We start from the raw sequence: 17,537 nt of genomic DNA, 5'->3' as shown, positions 1-17,537 counted from the left end.
CTGCTAATTGTACAATCACAGATGCTCTGAGTACACAACAGCGAGCTCTGTTTAAAAAACATTGCTTCTGAAAGGAACGCTTCTTAAGGGCCCACATTATTATTCAAATTGCTGCCGAGGATGATGTAAAGAAGGAAGCTGTTCAACAGCACTTCACTGATCTTTCCACAGCAACTCGTATCAGTCTCATTATGCTGTTTACACACACACAGAGCGATGCCGTCCCCTTGGTATTACACTGCTAATTGGAATTACTACTTTCTGAAAGAAAAAGTCACTTTAAAGGCCAAAAGAAGCGTGGTTTTAATGGATACCACAGCACTTATTTCTTTACCGAGGTCCATTGGATTTATAATTACAAATCTATTCTAACCTGTCAAAGCATTTATCAATGTATTTAATCAATACAATGCTCTTACATTGCTCTTTTGCTGTCAGGTTTCACAAATGAATGCTGTCTTAACCTCATGAAAATAGACTGCATCTGGCATAAACCCACCTGAAATGGCTTCTGGGAAGGTTCCAGCCAAGGATGGAGTGGCCACCTGCCTCATTCTTTCCAGCCATTCCAGTGTTTCCCTATATAGGTGTGAAATTACAGGTTTGTGGCATGTGCCAAGCTGGGGACTTATTCTAGAGTTTGACTGAAACACAACTATGTGACCTTTACTTTGCAATAAACACAAGCCATAAATTTTACAGATATTTGAGGAGAAGATCCTGGAAAGTGGGAACAAACAGAGAATCTAGTAGTAGCTGCATTTTTGAGCCTTTGTAGATCAAAGATTCTTGTTCCTTCTGTTCTTTTTTTCTGGTTCAGGAATAGGTAACCCAAGAAAGTCTCTAACAAATATCTCTGCTGTGATTTCTGCTGGAATTTCTTCTTCAGTCAAAGCTGCTGCACCTGGAGAGCAGTAACAACAGCATGAGACACACAGAAGCAATGTCAAAATGGCTTTCCAGTAAAGTTTATAAGCAGCAATAAGTGAATGAAATGTTTTTAAATATATATGAAGGGTTCATGACAAAGTGATGCTTTACTAGCTCGATACTTGATGTGTTTATATCAGGGATTAAACCTGTCAAATCTGTGTGCCTCACCTTGCAGCAGATCCCTGCCTCAGAGGAGTCATGGGACAACTTTTACACCTGGATTTGATGTGATTTAGGACCCTGAGGGATCCAGGAATTTCCAAGTTCCCTCTGGAAGCAGCACCTTTGCTGCATGGGGCCCATTACCAGTGACCCTAAACAGATGCTGTTCCAAACTGGTGAGGACTGGGACATGAATTGTACAAAAATGCAGTTCCCATTACAATGGGCAATTAAATACAGCCTCTTGGCTCAAATCAATGCTATAATTTGCTGTTCCAGACTGGTGTGGACTGGGACATAAATTGCAGACAAATGTGGTCGTTCCCAACAGCTCTGTTACAATGGGCACTGCAGCCTGGGTGAAACCAGCCCTGGGATTTCCCTGTGTGTTTCTAATTTCAGTTCCAGCCAGCAGATAAACAGCACAGTAATCTTGTCAGGCCCCAGTTATAGTTTATTGTCCATTTATTTTTAGATACACCCATGCAATTGCTGTGTGGATGAAGGACAGTCTGTAGCTCTGTGGCTATTTTTGCAATCCCATCTGAGCAGTTTTGACAGCTCTTGGCCTAACAGGGTAAATGGGTTTGAAATTTAAATTATTGCATTTGGGAATTGAAACAATCCTGCTTCTGTGCTGTGTGGAATGCTAATGCTGTACCTGTGAGATCACAGGTGTCCTGTTCAGATTCTCCTTTCCTGGCTCTCCTGCCCAGCAGGGTGGTCAGACACTCAGCCAGCTCGTCCTCTGTCATCTGCTCCCCTGTACAGAGCACCACCAGCCCGTGGGTTATGGGGTCAGGAACACAAAAACTCAAAAGCAACTCAAATTAAATTAAACAGGACAGTTCAAAAGAGGATCTGGCTTCTCTGAGATAGAGACATACACACTGAAACACATGATTCCAACGCAGGAAAATTGCTCTTCCCTGTAGCATTTTGGGCGAAAATGTCATTGAAAGGGAGAAACTCTGATGCAGACAGCTCTTTAAGCAACATTGCAGTAACAGGGACTAGAGCTTCTATTCCCACTGGAGAATTCCTGGCACAGACCTCAGTCCATGGAGCCATTTTCATGCAGAGGAAGAGAAAGGTGGAGAAAAGTCTTGATTTAGTAACATGGACATAGCACTTGTTCCCAGTTAGTGGTTGGCTCATGCCCTGGAGCAGGAGGTTATAGATCTGTTATGAAACTGTTCTGTCTCATGTACCTATTTCTGGATGTTCACACCATCTGTATAAATAGCTAACCTTTCTCACTCCAGTTGAATCTGTGGTTTCCAAGGATCTTTGTGGCAAGGAGTCTTGCCAAGTGATGTGCTGAGTGAACCAGCATTTCCCTTTACCTGTTTGAGTGCTCACTTTTACACCAGAACTTAGACAATAGAAGTTTGTTATTAGCACTCTGTGGCACTGGCCACAAGCATATTAACACCTACATTTATGGTGTTCTCCCTGATTCAGCCCAGGACCAATTTCATCCCTCCTTTCTTGTCTCCCTTTTATCATTTTTATACTACTTTTCCAGAGCCTGTGTGACTGGAAGAGAGAACAACAATTCAGATAAGGACACACTGGGAATAGGATACATTTTACCAAGATCCATACTCATCATTTAACAGCTGAGATACCTCAGGCCAGCAGAGATTTCCAGAGCAGTACAAGAAGCACAGCTGGGACAAGCTATGTGATTATTCAATTTAAAATCTTAAGGCAGGTGGCTCCTCATGCCTGCCCTGGTTACCAGGTTATCATTCCAGAATAATTTCTTGCTGCAGGGAAAAAGCCCTGAAATTGCAGGCAGAACTAGCAAGCATAAAACTGATTGTAGAAACAAAATAACTCACCTCTGCGCTGAAGCAGTAACAGGAAGTCCCCTCTGTCAATAACTTTGTCTCCCTTCTCGTTATCATAACCAAGAACCTGAAATGCTTTTTGTATGGTTTTCATTGACAAGTCAAGTGCAGGTCGATGATTTATATAAAGTTTGATAAAATCATCTAAATTGATTTTTGTCACTTCTTCTCCAGTATCCACATACTTGCTGAATTTCACTTCATTTATCATTTCTTCAATCTAAAGACCAAGACAAGGCAGATTGTTACATGTTTTATTTTGAAGAGCATTGGGACAGTTTCTGATCCTGTGTTGGTGCCATGACCACATCCCAGGAGGGAGTGAGCTGAGGATGGGAATGGCCAACAGTTACACACTGCTGAGGTGACAATAACAGCTAAATATGGGGGTTACACATCCACAGGTATTTGGGATTTCCTCTCTGTGACAGGCACTCAGTGACCCTGCAGCTGTTACTGGCACCTTGGGCACAGCTGTGTCTCCACTCTGGGACAGTGGGCAGGCAAACCACAAAGCAGTAAACACCACCATCCCTGCTCTGGAAGCACACACACAAGGGTCCTGACAGAACCAGGCTGCACACCCTGACTGGATAAGAAATCTTATCTTTCCCTGCTCTTCCCCACGTCCAGGGGCATTCAGGTGCTGCACAAGCCAAATCCAAAATGTGCTCAGTGGGGCTGCCACCCTGCCCTGCTGGATCCCTCTCTCTCCTCTGGCTGTGCTGGATACCAGTGGTTTTCCTGAAGTCTGGTGCTGTGAGTCAGCCCAGTGAGCAGCTGTGCAGAAGGCAGCATCTGCTCCATGCCTGCATTGTGCTTGCAGCCCCTTCCGAGATACACGGGGAGAATTCCCGGTGCCAACACGTACCAGCCCTGCTGCTCCCTGCAAGGGAAGCTGATGCAAGATCTCCCCAGGGAGGACTTTGCATTCAGCTTTGGGCCTTTGTCCTTGTGTCACAAGTTTTTCCACTGAATGAAGCCCAGGGAAGAGGGAAATCTCAGCCTTATATTTTTCCTGTAGCAAATGTCACGCCAAGCAAGAACAGTCATTTTCTCTCAGCTCTGGCTGAGCTGGGATTAGGTTTTATATCAACCCCACTGAACTACAAAAGAAAAACACCAATTCCCAAAAGCTTTGCTAGTCAGCCCAAGCTGCCTTTTCTCCCTCCTGCTTTTCTTTTATTAAAACACTCTAGAGAGAGATGAAGCTTCTCTTTGGATTTATTACTGATTGTAGGTTGCCTGGTTTCACAACAGCTCAGCACCTCTGTTTCCATGCCTGAAATGCTGTTTATATTTTAATTTGGGGAAGTGTGGGACATTCTCAGTTATTATTCCAGAGACATTTCCCAAAGGAATATGTTTTCTGTGTCCCCAAGAGGCAAAAATGTAATAACCCAAGGAAGAGATCTAACACAGTATGAAGAGATAACACCTCGACTTGACACCAGGGCAAAGCAGCCCCAGCTCAAACATTTGCTGGTTGTGGGGGCTCCAAAGTGAGTCAGTTTGGTGGCAGCTGGGGCAAAAGTCCTGCCTCCCATCTGGGGCTGTCCTGACAGAGCATCCCTGAGCAGGTGGAGTGGCACAGACTCACAGCAGTGCCTCAGCAGCCTCTGGGTTCCTGTGGCAAAGCAGAAAGGCTGAGGGAGTGCAGTGATGCACCCCTTCCCTTGGGAGAGCCTCTCCTGTGCTGAGGGGGCTGAGCTGCTGCTCAGAGGTCGTTATTCAAATCTTGCTTCAGATTCAGTCATGCTGGGTTACACATTACAAATGAGGTTTGTATACAGTACAAACTGCCTTGGAGAAACAGCCACACAAAGGGGAAGAAGCAGCACCCTTGTTAAATCAGTTCTCTCTGCTGTAAAGTTTTGACCCTGAGGTTGCCTTGTTGGACAACTCTGAGCTGTCAGGTTCCAGGTTTGCTCAGCCTTCCTCTGCAGTTGCCCAACTTGCTATCAAGGAAACTTTTTAGGAATTTTCTGCCAGATTCTGACCACTACTGTATTGATACAGACCAGATAAAAATACATTGAAAGCCAAGAAATAAATCCCAGAGCCATCCAACATGGCAATGGTCAGAAACTGCCTTTAGAACACTTGGGAAGTGCAATTAGTCTTGCTCTTTCTTCTTTTAATAACAACAATAAAAACAGCTGACCAACCTCTTCCTCTGATGGATAAAATCCTATTGCTCTCATTACAGAAGGAATTTCCTCCAAGGGAATGTGTGTTGACACCTGTCTTGTCTCCAGTGTTCCGATACCTTGGCTGCACAGCTGTACGTAGTAAAAATAGTCCTCCAGTTCCTGCCAGGGAATCAAACAAACACTGCAAATTTCAGTTACCAACAGGCACAGAAGATAAGGCTCCTTTGAGGGTTTACTAACAGCCACATCAATGAGATTGCTGTTAAAGGTGAGCTGGACAAAACATAAAGAAATGTCAGGCCTGTATAAATTAAATTCCAGCCAGATGTGGCCAGACAGGGTTCACAGTGAGCATAATTACCCTGAAGAATTTGCCATCTCTGCCACCATCCAGGAGGTTGTAGAATGGGATCAAGTCCTCCCCACCCAGGAAAGAAGCAGCATCCAAGGCACTGGCAGAAGGGGAGGAAAGAAGATACAGGAAGGGTTCATGTGAGGAGACACTTTCAATAATTAAAATCCCTGGGCCTCAGAATTCAGGAAAGAAAAGCACTGCCTTGAACCTTGTGCTATTTTATCATCAGCTGCATTTCTACAGCATATTTCATACCCAGGTTTTACATACAATACCACAGTGTGGGAATTAATTATTACTGAATGGTCCTCTTGTTTAGTGGAATGAGTGCAGGGCTGGGAGCCAGGAGCTTTTCCATGGACTTGAACTTGGTGTCTGGCATTTGGCTTTTCTGCTTCCTTACAGAGACATTGAGGGAGATGAATTAGCTAGATCAGCATTTTGAACATGCAGAGAAGGCTGGGGCTGGGTGTTTGCAATAAACCACACAACTCCCTGTTCCTTGATCCAACACATTTTTCCCCAATAACTCAGTGCAATCCATTACCCAACTTCCTCTGCCGTGGCGGCCGGCGGAGTCGCAGGTGCAGTTTGCATTAAACTGAAAGTGCCTGAGTAGCCACCTCTTTGTTTCAATTTCACAGGCACTTGGAGCCAAAAGAATCCCTTTGGCTTGTGCAGATGTAAAAAGAAACCAAGCCTGGAAGTGCAATCATGGCATAGCACTGCCACATAATACCCTGTGCCTGGCAGCCAGGCTGCAGCTTTCACACACACCTCTCCAGTGCTGCTTCCACTGGGGTTTGGTTTTGCAAGCTTCATGCTTTTTTCATAATTAAGTTATTTGGGTATTAAACACAGTGGAGATTCACAAGATGCCAGAAGCAGCAATAAAATGATAATTAGCTCATCAAAAACTTCTCTCCAAAAACAAATTACATAGAAATTCAATGTTGCCTGGACTCTGGCCAAGCATTATAAAGAAGGATCATTTATATTCTATTGCCTTCCTTAAAATGTCGCTTATCCTGACCCCCGACTGTTTAAGCCACACAAAGTGGAAAAGAAAATAAATAAACCCATTGCTTTCCCACTCAGGTTTCCTTTGTTCTGGCACATGAAGGTGAGCTGGCTTGGCACTCCTTGGGCTTTTCTCAGAGCAAATGGTACCTGCAAAATGTGTTCCTTGCAGGACCAGCATGGGTCTTAACCATGGTCCTGGGAAGGTGAGGGTGTTTCCCAGGTGCACACCAAGTGGCAAACATAGGAGCAAAGGCTAAAAGCAGCTCCCATGGAGTTATTTCCCAGAAACCAGGAGACACAGTGCTCTGTGCTAGGAGGGTGTTGTGCAGGGTTTGAAAAAAAGAACCCAAAACAGCACAGACTGGGGGAGACCATGCCACACTGTCCTAACTCTGCCATGGACTAAGCTCCCTTCCCAGTCCCTGAAGTGTGAAGTGGTTCCATGGTGGCCTGGCAGTTTTCATGCCATTCACATCTGCCTTGCTCCATTTTCTAAGTACAAATGTATCTTTTGGGCACCTGCAGCTGGGAGGGAAAAGCCTGTGCCCCAAACATGTATTGCATTGAGCATCTTTGGTCCTTGACATGCCAAGAAACCAAAATATCTCTGCTGCCTTTGCTGTGTTACCCTCCTGTCATGTGGGAGCACGCCTGGCACCACTGCCTGGGGGATCTGGCAGAGGGAAACCTGCAGAGGATGGCGTAAGAAACCTGGCAGGATTCATCCCTGCTGCTCTGGGCCAGAGCCTGGAGATCCTCCTTTGTTAGAGCAGCCTCCACTCTTCAACCACCCCCTTTACTACAGGCCATTTATTCATGTAAGCAAAGCTTTATAGGATTAAAGTGGCTTGTCCTAAATCCAGTCTTCAAACACAAGGGGGATTTCCCAGCAAATTCCTATCCCATTTGGAGAGCAGACACTTTTCTATCAGCAGCTGCCCTGTGTGCTCCTCCTGCAGCCTGTGCTGCTCCTCTGGTCCCTGCCTAACCCTGACCATCTCCCATCACACTGGCCAGGCCCTCACAAGGATCACAAAATCCTCTGCCCAATTTCTTTACCATTTGGGCATCATGTCCCAGACTGGAGTATTGTTTAGGCACTATGGCCACCCTTGTGAGGTTTGTTGGCTTAATCCCTCCTACGTGTCAGAGGGGGGAACAAATCCCCCAAAAATATTCCCTCTGTTTTGGCTGCTTGGGGCCCAATGGGTTGGCCAAGCAGCTGTGGAAAGCAGTAAGAAGTTTCCTTTCCCTTTCCTGCCACGACTCACGGTAGGTTGACCTTCCATTTCATGAAGGTTCTCTCCCTGCCCCCGGCTGTAAAGACGTAACGCCCGTCGTGGGAGATGGCAAAGTCAGAGGCACCATCTGGGTGGCAGATGAAGGCTGAGGACTTGTGGGGATTGCCATCAACAGGCAGCATCTGCAAGCCCACCTGTAAGGGAAGAGGGAATCTGGGAGAGCTGGGGGTCCCTGGCACATCCTCTGCCCCAGGAGCTTGCTCAGCTCTCGGGCAGGACCAGCCTCCACGTGGTTTCACCTTCAGTGAAATTCCCAAGGGAACAGCAGCTCTGCAAGTGGGGGCTCTTGTGCAGCTGGGGCTTCATACCTTGTCCTTTGTGATGTACACCAGGTAGTGTTGCTGGGGGTCTGCAGAGCTTGTCCTAGGGAGGATTTGTATCTTCTCCAAGGGGGAGCCATAGGTTGGTCCCAGAAGGGTCTTTCTAAAGGCAAACAATATATTTATCTACTTTAGGCCATGCAAAACATTTTTCCCCTCTGGACAGCTGTTGTGTGGAAGGATGGGTAGATATGGGAGGTGTGCAGAGGCTTTGTGCTGCTGGCTGAGAGAACAGGACAGGACAGAGTCCCTGGCTAGAAGAGACTACACTGGGGCTTAGAAATTAATTTAGTGCTCAGGGATTATTATGCTTTGCTCCTGTGGACTCCAGTCTCTTTATCTGGTGTCTGACTGCTGCATCTCAGGTCCAACATGCTGAGCAGACCAAGACCCACCTGCAGCCACAACCTTGCTAAAAGACACATTAGTGAGCAGCAGAGTGGGCATAAGAATGGAGTGACCTGAGCCTGAGGGCTCTAGAGCCATCCCAAGATCTGCATCACAGATGGAAAAATCACATGCTCAGGGGTAGGAGCATGGTGTTCATGAGACCAAGGAGAGCACAGGGTCAGGAGGAGGCTCCCAGGCCTGAATCAATCCTCTACCTGCACATTTTGGTCGTTGTGTTGTAGAGCTTCATTTTGTAGCAGTTGTTGGCAGTGATGAAAAAGGACTCGGCGCTGAGCTGTGGGTACCAGGTCAAGCACAGGGGCACAGCATCCTGCTCCAGCCTGTCCCTGTGTGTGACCACCAAGTGGTCCTTGATGCTGCTCTTGAGGTCATATTCAACCTGGAGGGAAGACAAGGAAACACAGCAGCTCCTTGTGGGCTGCCCTGCACCCTTGACCTTGTGGATTCGCTGGATTTTCATCTCCTGGAGAAGCCACAATAGGAGAGGCTCAGCATCAAGACCAGGCTGAGAAACAACTCCCAGCAATGGAGCTGGGGAGAGAGGGTTGGGAGCCATGGAACCAAACATGGATTCTCCTTTGATGGCCTGTCCAGCCCCACCCCTTTAACCACAAATCTTCACTGTCCTTTAAGCTTTGCATCAACCCACCAGCTGCCGGTCCGCCCCGAGGCTCAGCAGCCTGGGCTCGGGGCTGTCTGAGTGGACCCCAAAGAGGAGGCTCCTGATGGGTTTGTAGTGGGATTCCAGCCCTGCCAGGTGTTCCCAGCATCTGCTCCCCTTCTCCAGGACTCTCTTGTAAACTGTCACTGTATAATTCTCATCCTGCAACAACAGCATGAAGGTTAACAAAGGGAATCTTTCTTTGTACAGATCACCAGTTGCTACAACCTCTGAGCCAAACTGCTTCAACGCTGCCTCAATACTTCTACACCCAGACATGGACTGAGCAGCAGCCAGGAGGAAATCTCTGCTCCAGCCCCTTCTTCAGATGAATGTCACTAAAGACTTGTCACTAAAATTAGGGACAGGGCACTGCTAGCAGCGGGTCTGCGGAGCCGCTCTGACTGGTGACGTTTTTACAGTGACTCTTCAAGCCAGGAAAAACATTTCGGAAGCCCCAGGGGAGGAACAACCCTCTGCCCTGCTCGCTCTGCGTTTGAGAGTCACCAAGCCCCAGGGGAGGGAAGCTCTCTGCCCTGCTCGCTCTGTGCCTCGCAGCACGGCCGCGATTCCCAGTCCCTCCCATTCAGTCACCGAGCGGAAAAAACAAGCTTACAGCGGTGGCGAGGTACTTGGAATCGTGAGAGAAGCTGATGTGAGTCACGGGACCTTGCGAGAACTGGAATTCCTTGCAGATGGACTGAAGGGAAATTGCATCAAGGATGTAAACGCTTCCATCAGTAAAACCAGCAGCCAGCAAATGGCCTGGAAAGCAGAGCAGAAAGCTCTCACGACACCATCACTCCTCCCAGGAGGGCCAGTGCTTGGCACACGGGGAGGTCACAGGGCTGGGATACCTTCAGGATCGTAGGATAAGCACTGGATGCCAGCCTCAGTGAATATTCTGCTAACCAGGTACTTTGTTTGCCTGTATTCCCACACCTTCAGCAGCCCACAGTGACTCCCCACAGCCACAAGTGGCTCCTGTGGGTGGCAGGCAATGGCATTCACAGCTTTCTTCGCCTCTTCCATGATTCTTTCAAAGTTTGTGCTGTCTGTTGCAACATGGAACATGGTTGCATCAGAGGTGGAAAGGATAAAGTTCCTGTTTAGCGTGAGAGAGACAGAATTCGATGAATCAGACAACTGGCTCATGTCCCTCCAAGCTATATTACACATCAGTCTCTTTTTGGCAAGTTAGTTGGACAATCACTTATATTTTGTGATACACAGTATGCAAACGTTCCTTGACCTGGAAGGCAAGTGGCACTTTGTATTCATGACCTGGGAAATGGCCATGGGAAGACACTGGAGCCAGTTCCATTTTCTACTTGGCTGGGCAAGCCAGAAGATGAATGACATCTGGGGAGCTCCTGCCATGTGCAAGTCACTGGTGTGTGAGATGGACAAATGAGCAGTTGGAGATGCTCTGAATGGGCTTTTCATGTCCCACACCACCATTGTCAGGGGCTCCACATCAAGTGTGTGCCATGGCCAAGGTCAGAGGGCAGTTTCAGTCTCTGTCTGCTCACTTGGCCACGCTGACCAGCACAGCAGAGAAGTTTCACTGTGTGACTGGTGATGTGTGAAGCAGACAGATGGATAATTATTCACATTACAGCACAAGCATGTACAGTTTCAGTCTGCCTGATGGAGAGTCTGGACCCAGTCAAAGGGACAAGCGAGGATCACACAGAAATCTCAGACTGGTTTGAGTAGGAAGAGACCTTAAAGATCATCTTGTTTCAACACCTTCCACTAGACCAGGTTACTCCAAAACCAGTCAACCTGGCCTTGAACAATTCCAGGCACAGGGCATCCACAGCTTTTCTGGGCAACCTGTGCCAGGATATTACGGGATTTGCTTCCTGTATCCCATCTAACCCTGCCCTCTGCCAGTTTTAAGCTATTCTCCCCTTGTCCTGTCACTCCACACCCTTGTCCAAAGTCTCTCTCCAGCTGTTTTGGAGCCCTTGAGGCACTGGAAAGTGCTGTAAGGTCTCCTTAGAACCTTTTCCAGGCTGAGTCTAGGAGCTGCACAGACAAGTGAGGAAGCACAGCTTCTTTGCCAGCTGTTCCACCACAGCCACCAGTTTATGCACATCTGGCCCAGGCACAGATGGACTCTGCACTCCTCCCGTGCCTTAGCTGGGCTCTCCAGCCATTCCTAATCCCACCAGCCCCTGGGATGAACTCAGACCTTCCCCTTTGGTTTTCTGCCTTTTGTGCTGCCCACAGCAGCTGCAAGTGGCAGGAGCTGCAGCAGCAACCCAGGAAGAGGGATGAGATAACAGAGACCAACAGGGAAACCAAACCATCCCTCAGGCTGGAGAAGAATCTGTCCCCACAGCTCTTTGGAAAACACACGTGGCTAAGAACAGACTTTGCCAGGAAAGCCTTAAGAGGAGTGACAAACGTGGTTTGCAGGCTGGATGGAGCCACTCAACAGCTTCATCTGGCCTGCAGACTCCCTTTAAATCCTCAGGCACTGCTACATCACACAGGGATACAGAGGGACCAGTGACCAGTCAGTGTGCACAGCCCTGTGCCCCCATTAGCTTGCCAAGCCATGATAAAATCCAACTGGATCCAGCCATCCCTGGGAGGGGTTTAAGGGGGGATTAAGGGGCCCAGTGAGAGCTGGAGGCTCAGCACTAGCACTGCCTGGTGTGCTGGGTACGTGACAGAGAAGCTGATCATCATCACCATGCCTGCACTAACGCTGTGTCTGTGCCAAGGCACCACCTCGAGCTCAGAGGTGATGTCCTGGAGCCCACCCACACTCCCTCCCTCTCCTGCCTCCCTCTCCTGCCCAGGAGCCTGGGCACAGGGCTGAATCCTGCTCCAGAAGCTCATGGAGCAGCTCTCACTGACACCTCCCCAGCTCTCACTGACACCTCCCCAGCTCTCGCTGACACCTCCCCAGCTCTCAGCTGCAAGGCAAACACTGGAGAAGTCCTGGGTTTGTAGAGAGCCTCACCTGGTGAGAAAGGGCTGGCTGCTGTCTGGGGGGGCGCTGGGAGGATCACGAAGGATGGTGGAGAAGGAGATGGACTGGATGGGACCCACTTTGTCGTGGCTGTAGATGGTGAGGAGCCGCAGCTGCCCATCGTAGAATTTAACCTGTCCTTCCACATCACCTGTGACTATACAGCTGCAGGGAAGGGAAAGTTATTAATCAACACACTGACTGACAACTCCCAAATATTTCTTGGAGAACATCCTTGGGTGGAAGAAAATCTCTTCCCCATTTCTCTGCACAAGCACATGAGCAGAGCCCTGCACAGATGTGCAGGACAAAGCCAGGGTTGTGCAGAAACCAGCGGCTCTGCTGTGACCCTGCCGTGTCCCTGCCGTGTCCCCAAGGCTGTCGCGGCGTTTGGTGGCTGTCTGCTCCCTCTGCCGGTGGTAGCCAGGAGGCTGAGCTACCCCAGCAGAGCTGGCATCTCATCACCACGAATTTTCAACTTAATTTCCACCCCCAGGCAAATTTCATCGCTGGAAAATTACTCATAAACCGGCAGCACTTTCCTGCATGAGTGACCGTGCTGCCAAGTGAAACTCCAACATCGTGTCTGCCACTCCTACAGCTGAGGACTGTACCTCCAGCTGCTGAAAAGGGCTGTCCTGTTACCTCTCCAGCACCTGGAGCACGGTAAGGCTCTCCTTCTGCATTGACACCACTTTGGTGGCTGTTACTCCGTGGGGTTTGGCCGGCAGCTCCTCGGGGAGGGTGCGGGGATTGTCCATGTCCCACACCACCAACTTCCCAGCAGAGGTCCCCGTCAGAGCTTGGGTGGTGTTAAAATGGAAAACTGACTGGCTGAACTGTCCCACCCGGCACTTGAAGGTCTGTGGAGACAGCAACCAGGCTGTGTTTTTATCCCAGAGCTGGCTCTGCCCTTCTCAAGCAGAGAGGTTTCTGCTTGATCCTCATTCCCCTCCTGTCCCATACCAGGACAAGAGAGCAGAGCCCCATGAGAAAATGCAGTGGGGCACATAGGAGAGAGAGCTCTGCTTGAGCTCAGCTTTGGTAAACTTGGCTTGTGCCTGTCCAAGGAGGACAGGCTGGGGCCATGGCCACTGTTTTTGTGTAAGGGGATGAGGAGGGACAGTGCCAGCAGGAAAGCCAAGGGGGTGACATGCTGTGTTCCCTCCCTGCTGTGCTCACCTGGTTGCTCAGGAATGGTGCCCCATACTGCAAACCAGAATCATCCTGGGGAAAGCAGAGAAAACATCCAGGACAGGAATTTTTGAGCTCTGCAGTGCCATAATGTCCCCTCCCCACCATCTGGGCACTGGCCCCACATTGTGGTGACCAAAACACTGAGGTGACCCAAAGCTGCTGAATGGCACAAGGCCCATGGGCAAGCAGGAGTGGGAGAGGTGAAGAGCAGTGTGGGACCAGTGTGGGAGTGGAGGGAGTGTGATACTCTGTCCAGACCACTTTGGGATCTGGCAAGGGCAGGGAGCAGGGAGGGGACAGATCTGCAGAGTGTGACCTCAGCTGTGGACAGACCACAGCCCCTGAGCCCCCCCTGCCACCAGAAACACGACTTCCCATGGCCCTACTTACCCACAGGTAAAATATCACCTGGGTTTTGCTGTTGCTGACAAACTCATGGGGATTCTGAGGGTTAAAAATGACATAATCCTGAAATTCAAAGAATTGCATTAGTGCCAAGCTGAGCAGTGCTTTCTGCTTATTCTTTCATCCAAAACCACCTCACCAGCTGCACTGAACTGAAAACAGAGGACACCTCATGCCTGGCAGGCATCAGAGGAACAGAGATGACCCCATGGGATGCACCAGAGTGATCCTGCCCCCCATCCCCAGCTAACACCTACCAGCAGCCCCGTGCTGGATGGGGCTGCCCAGTCCAGTCCATCCCCTCTGCCCCCCTTGGCCATGGTCACTCACCTGATACCCAAACTCAGGCTTCAGCTCTGTGCTGCATATCACTTTCTCTGTGGGCAAAGTCCATCTCCAAACACAAACTTTCTGGAAGAGAAGGGAAGAAAAATCCAAGCAACACTTGTGACTTTCTGGGAGGTTATGGGAGCCAGGTAAATCCCATTCCTCACCCACTGCAAAGACTAGAGCAGGGTAAATCCCAGCACAGCCTGGCAGCAGAAAGCTTAATTTCAGGAAATAATGCTGGAAATTGCTTAGATGAAAGTGATTAAGTCAGAAGCTTTTATCCCAAATTAAGATCCATTTTCTCAACTCTGCAGCATTAATTTTAATGAAATCCAGGTCTGCCTTCTAATGGCTCAGCAAAAAGAAGTCATCACTCTGCAAACCTGCTCCCCCTCTCTCCCCATCTAATGCCCACCTCCCCTATGCTGCACTGCAAAAAAAGGTCCTGTCCTTTCCAGGTCTCTATCCTGCAAAGCTATGAAAGAGGAAATATTCTCTTCACCTGCACAGCAGCAGCACTAATGGTCACCAAATACTTGGCATCCTGGGAAATGGCAATGGCACAGATCCCATCCTCTGAATGAGTCTCGAAGATGGTGCACACGGGTACCCTGCAGAGCAGAGACCTCATGGGTGCTCCTGGCAGCATAGGGGCTTCAAGGCAGTCACTTGGCAAAGTCTGGCACAACCCACCCACCCTGTCTGTGTGGAGGAAGGGGTGGAGGGAGGCTGCAAACACTGGTGCTGCCACAGGCTGGTGCTCAGTGTCCTCTCCATCCCTTCCTCCCAAGTAAATGGCAGTGGGAAACAATCACCAGGGATCTTTGTAGATCCTACAGCATGGAGATGTGATGTCTTACTCTGGGGGAGCTCAGCCCCATCTCAGTGTTGTGTGGGTGATACAAGAACAATGAAGGGCTTGGTTTGGTTTTGGTTCCTTTGCTGCTTTTTAGTTCTCCCATTTTACTCTCAGCTGAGACTGGAGTTGGTCCTGAGTGATTTACTGGACATAGGGGGTTTCCAAAAGAGGAGGTTCCTGGGAGCTTACCCAGAGTAGGAGTCCCACACGATGATCAGAGCGTCTGGCCCTTGGTCAGCAGTCACAACCCAGCGTTTGTCTTCACTCACACACAGGCAGGAGATGACATTTGTGTGGCCCTGGGGGGGAGAAGCAGCAAAGTGCCCTGGAGGCTGCAAACCTGGGGCTGTTTTGTTTGTACCTTTTGGATGGGCTGCTCCTGGGTTTGGTTACAGGTGACCCCTGAACGGGGCACCAGGAAGAGAGATGGAGGGAGGGGGATCAGGAGAAGGGGAGGAGGAAGAGGGAGATGCTCAGCTGTGTGTGCCAGACCTGCAGGTGGTACTGCCTGTTCTGCAGGATATCGTGGATGACCACTGTGTGGGAGGAGATGTACAGGAGCACCCGGTCCTGCCCGTCCATCAGGCTGTGCACAGCCAGGCTGCTGTTGTAGCCAAACACCCAGGACAGGTCCTGCAGGGAAAAAGCAGCTCCTGGCTCTCAGCAGCCAGGACAAAACAGGCACAGGAGGTCTGTGGGGTGATGGAGGAGAGTGGGGCAGGAGTGCCAGGTGCCCTGTGGACCGTGCTGGTGGCACTGTGCCTGTTGGTACTCACGAGGGGGTGAATGCTGATGTCCTTGTCCTTCTGGAACAGCATCCCCGGCGTGGCCCCCCACACCAAGCTGGCAAAGCCTTCATGCCGTGTGTGCCTCTCCCTGTTGCCTGAGAGAAGGCTGGAGATGGCTCCCTTGGCCTCAGGCAGTGCTGGGGGTGGTGCAGGGGGTCCAGCACCCTCCAGGCATGATGTCCCAGCAGTGCCTTCCCCAGGGTGCCCTGGCTCCCAGCCCAGGTGCTGGGCAGCATGTCTGAGATCCCCATACCTAAAGGAGATGATTGGGGACCCAACAGTGACTCTTCAGTATTCTCTGAATTCTCAGCTCCTTCCTTCTCCCCGGCAGCAGCAAGGGGATCCTCGAAAAGGAAAAGAGGATTTGGTGAATGCTGGCTCCTGGGCTGGTCTGGATGGGGCTACTGGGAATGAATCTCAGCATGCCCCAGATCCCAGGGGCTCTGTTTCCAATAGGATCTGTCCCAGACAGGGTTTTCCATGGTGCTGCCCTCACCTTCTCAGGCTGTACATCCATCTCCTGAGCTGTCTGTCTGTCCTGGGACATCTCCCTGCTGCCCTTCGCTCAGTGGGTTATTCCAGTGTAAATTCACAGGGACCATCCATCCACACCTTCACCCTCCGAAACAATTCCCCACACACACTGTCCCAGATCTGGCTGCACAACAACCTGGAATTTGGCACAGCAGGAGGAAAAAGCACCTGTGAAACTGGGAAATGGGTCCGGAGCCCCTTCCCAGCTGCAGGAACACTCCTGCCCTGAGCACGAACAGCCGAGCACGGCGCTTCTCCAGCAGGCTCCGTCCACGGCACCGGGCACGGAAATGTCCCTTTGGGTCGGGCTTTTGTCGCAGTCCTGTGAGCACAGAGCTGCTCCTGAGCGGCAGCTGCTTCATCTCCGGCTTCACGGGTCTGGATTTGAGCCAACGCCGAAACCTTGTGCGCAGAAAACTTCCACGGGAAGGGAAAGAGGCCCTGGGAAAAGCCTCGGCGGGCCCCGGCAGGCGGGACGGGAGCTCGGGAACCGCCTCGGCCCCCGGCTCTCACAGGGAGCCCTTCCCAAAAACCCCTCCAGGCTTCGGTGCCTCCTGCACCCCCCGGGACCCCCCGGACACCGTCCCGAGACCCCCCCGCTCACCGACACAGCGATCCCCGCGGCTCTGCCTCTGCCAGCGCCGTTCCCAGGCAACGGCTGCACCGGCAGCGCCACCGGCTGCAGGAAACGGGGGAACCTTCCTCATCCTCATCCTTATCCTCATCCTTACCGGCTGAACCGGGAAACGAGGAAACCTTCCTCATCCTCACCCTCATCCTCACCGGCTGCAGGAAACGGGGGAACCTTCCTCATCCTCACCCTCATCCTCACCGGCTGCAGGAAATGGGGGAACCTTCCTCATCCTCATCCTTATCCTCATCCCCACCGGCTGAACCGGGAAACGGGGGAACCTTCCTCATCCTCATCCTCACCCTCATCCTCATCGGCTGCACGGGAAACGGGGGAACCTTCCTCATCCTCATCCTCATCCTCACCCTCATCTTCACCGGCTGCAGGAAACGGGGAAACCTTCCTCATCCTCACCGTCATCCTCACCGGCTGCACGGGAACGGGGGAACCTTCCTCATCCTCATCCTCACCGGGAGAAGGGGAGCAGCTTCCTCGTCCCCACCGGCTGCCAAGAAGAGGCAGCGCTGTCCCCCTGCCCCAAAGCGGGGATCTGGAGGAGGGAACATTGAGCCCTTCACCCTGCCCCAGCCTAAATCCCGCTCTTGGCACCGCGGGAGCCATTCGGGACT

The 17,537-nt window shown here is 50.6% G+C and overlaps 1 protein-coding gene across 1 annotated transcript; it reads right to left on the bottom strand.

The window, feature by feature from the left end:
• Window positions 1-645: 645 nt before the first annotated feature.
• On the bottom strand, window positions 646-16,981 carry CFAP251 (cilia and flagella associated protein 251). Its single transcript, XM_033076061.2, has 23 exons — window positions 16,882-16,981; window positions 16,240-16,413; window positions 15,997-16,087; window positions 15,732-15,838; window positions 15,448-15,588; window positions 15,145-15,254; window positions 14,599-14,707; window positions 14,097-14,177; window positions 13,752-13,829; window positions 13,347-13,391; window positions 12,810-13,027; window positions 12,156-12,329; window positions 10,033-10,280; window positions 9,792-9,940; window positions 9,164-9,337; window positions 8,709-8,893; window positions 8,092-8,206; window positions 7,754-7,917; window positions 5,466-5,556; window positions 5,120-5,263; window positions 2,943-3,171; window positions 1,757-1,858; window positions 646-904 (listed from the first exon to the last, which is right to left on the bottom strand). The coding sequence occupies exons 2-23, from the start codon at window positions 16,288-16,290 to the stop codon at window positions 780-782; spliced, it is 2,931 nt and encodes a 976-aa protein (XP_032931952.1). The 5' UTR covers window positions 16,291-16,413; window positions 16,882-16,981; the 3' UTR covers window positions 646-779.
• Window positions 16,982-17,537: the final 556 nt, after the last annotated feature.

This window comes from Catharus ustulatus, chromosome 18, assembly GCF_009819885.2.
Source record: "Catharus ustulatus isolate bCatUst1 chromosome 18, bCatUst1.pri.v2, whole genome shotgun sequence".
Taxonomy (NCBI): domain Eukaryota; kingdom Metazoa; phylum Chordata; class Aves; order Passeriformes; family Turdidae; genus Catharus; species Catharus ustulatus.
This window is presented reverse-complemented; position numbering and strand designations above follow the sequence as displayed.

What these genes read in the sequence shown, in the direction of transcription:
- CFAP251 (XM_033076061.2), bottom strand. Translation starts at nt 16,290, where the DNA reads ATGTCCCAGGACAGACAGACAGCTCAGGAGATGGATGTACAGCCTGAG. An exon ending in ACAGGCAGTACCACCTGCAG is followed by an intron (nt 15,255 to 15,447) that starts GTCTGGCACACA and finishes TCTCCCCCCCAG; the next exon opens with GGCCACACAAATGTCATCTC. An exon ending in AGCCTGAGTTTGGGTATCAG is followed by an intron (nt 13,830 to 14,096) that starts GTGAGTGACCAT and finishes TTTGAATTTCAG; the next exon opens with GATTATGTCATTTTTAACCC.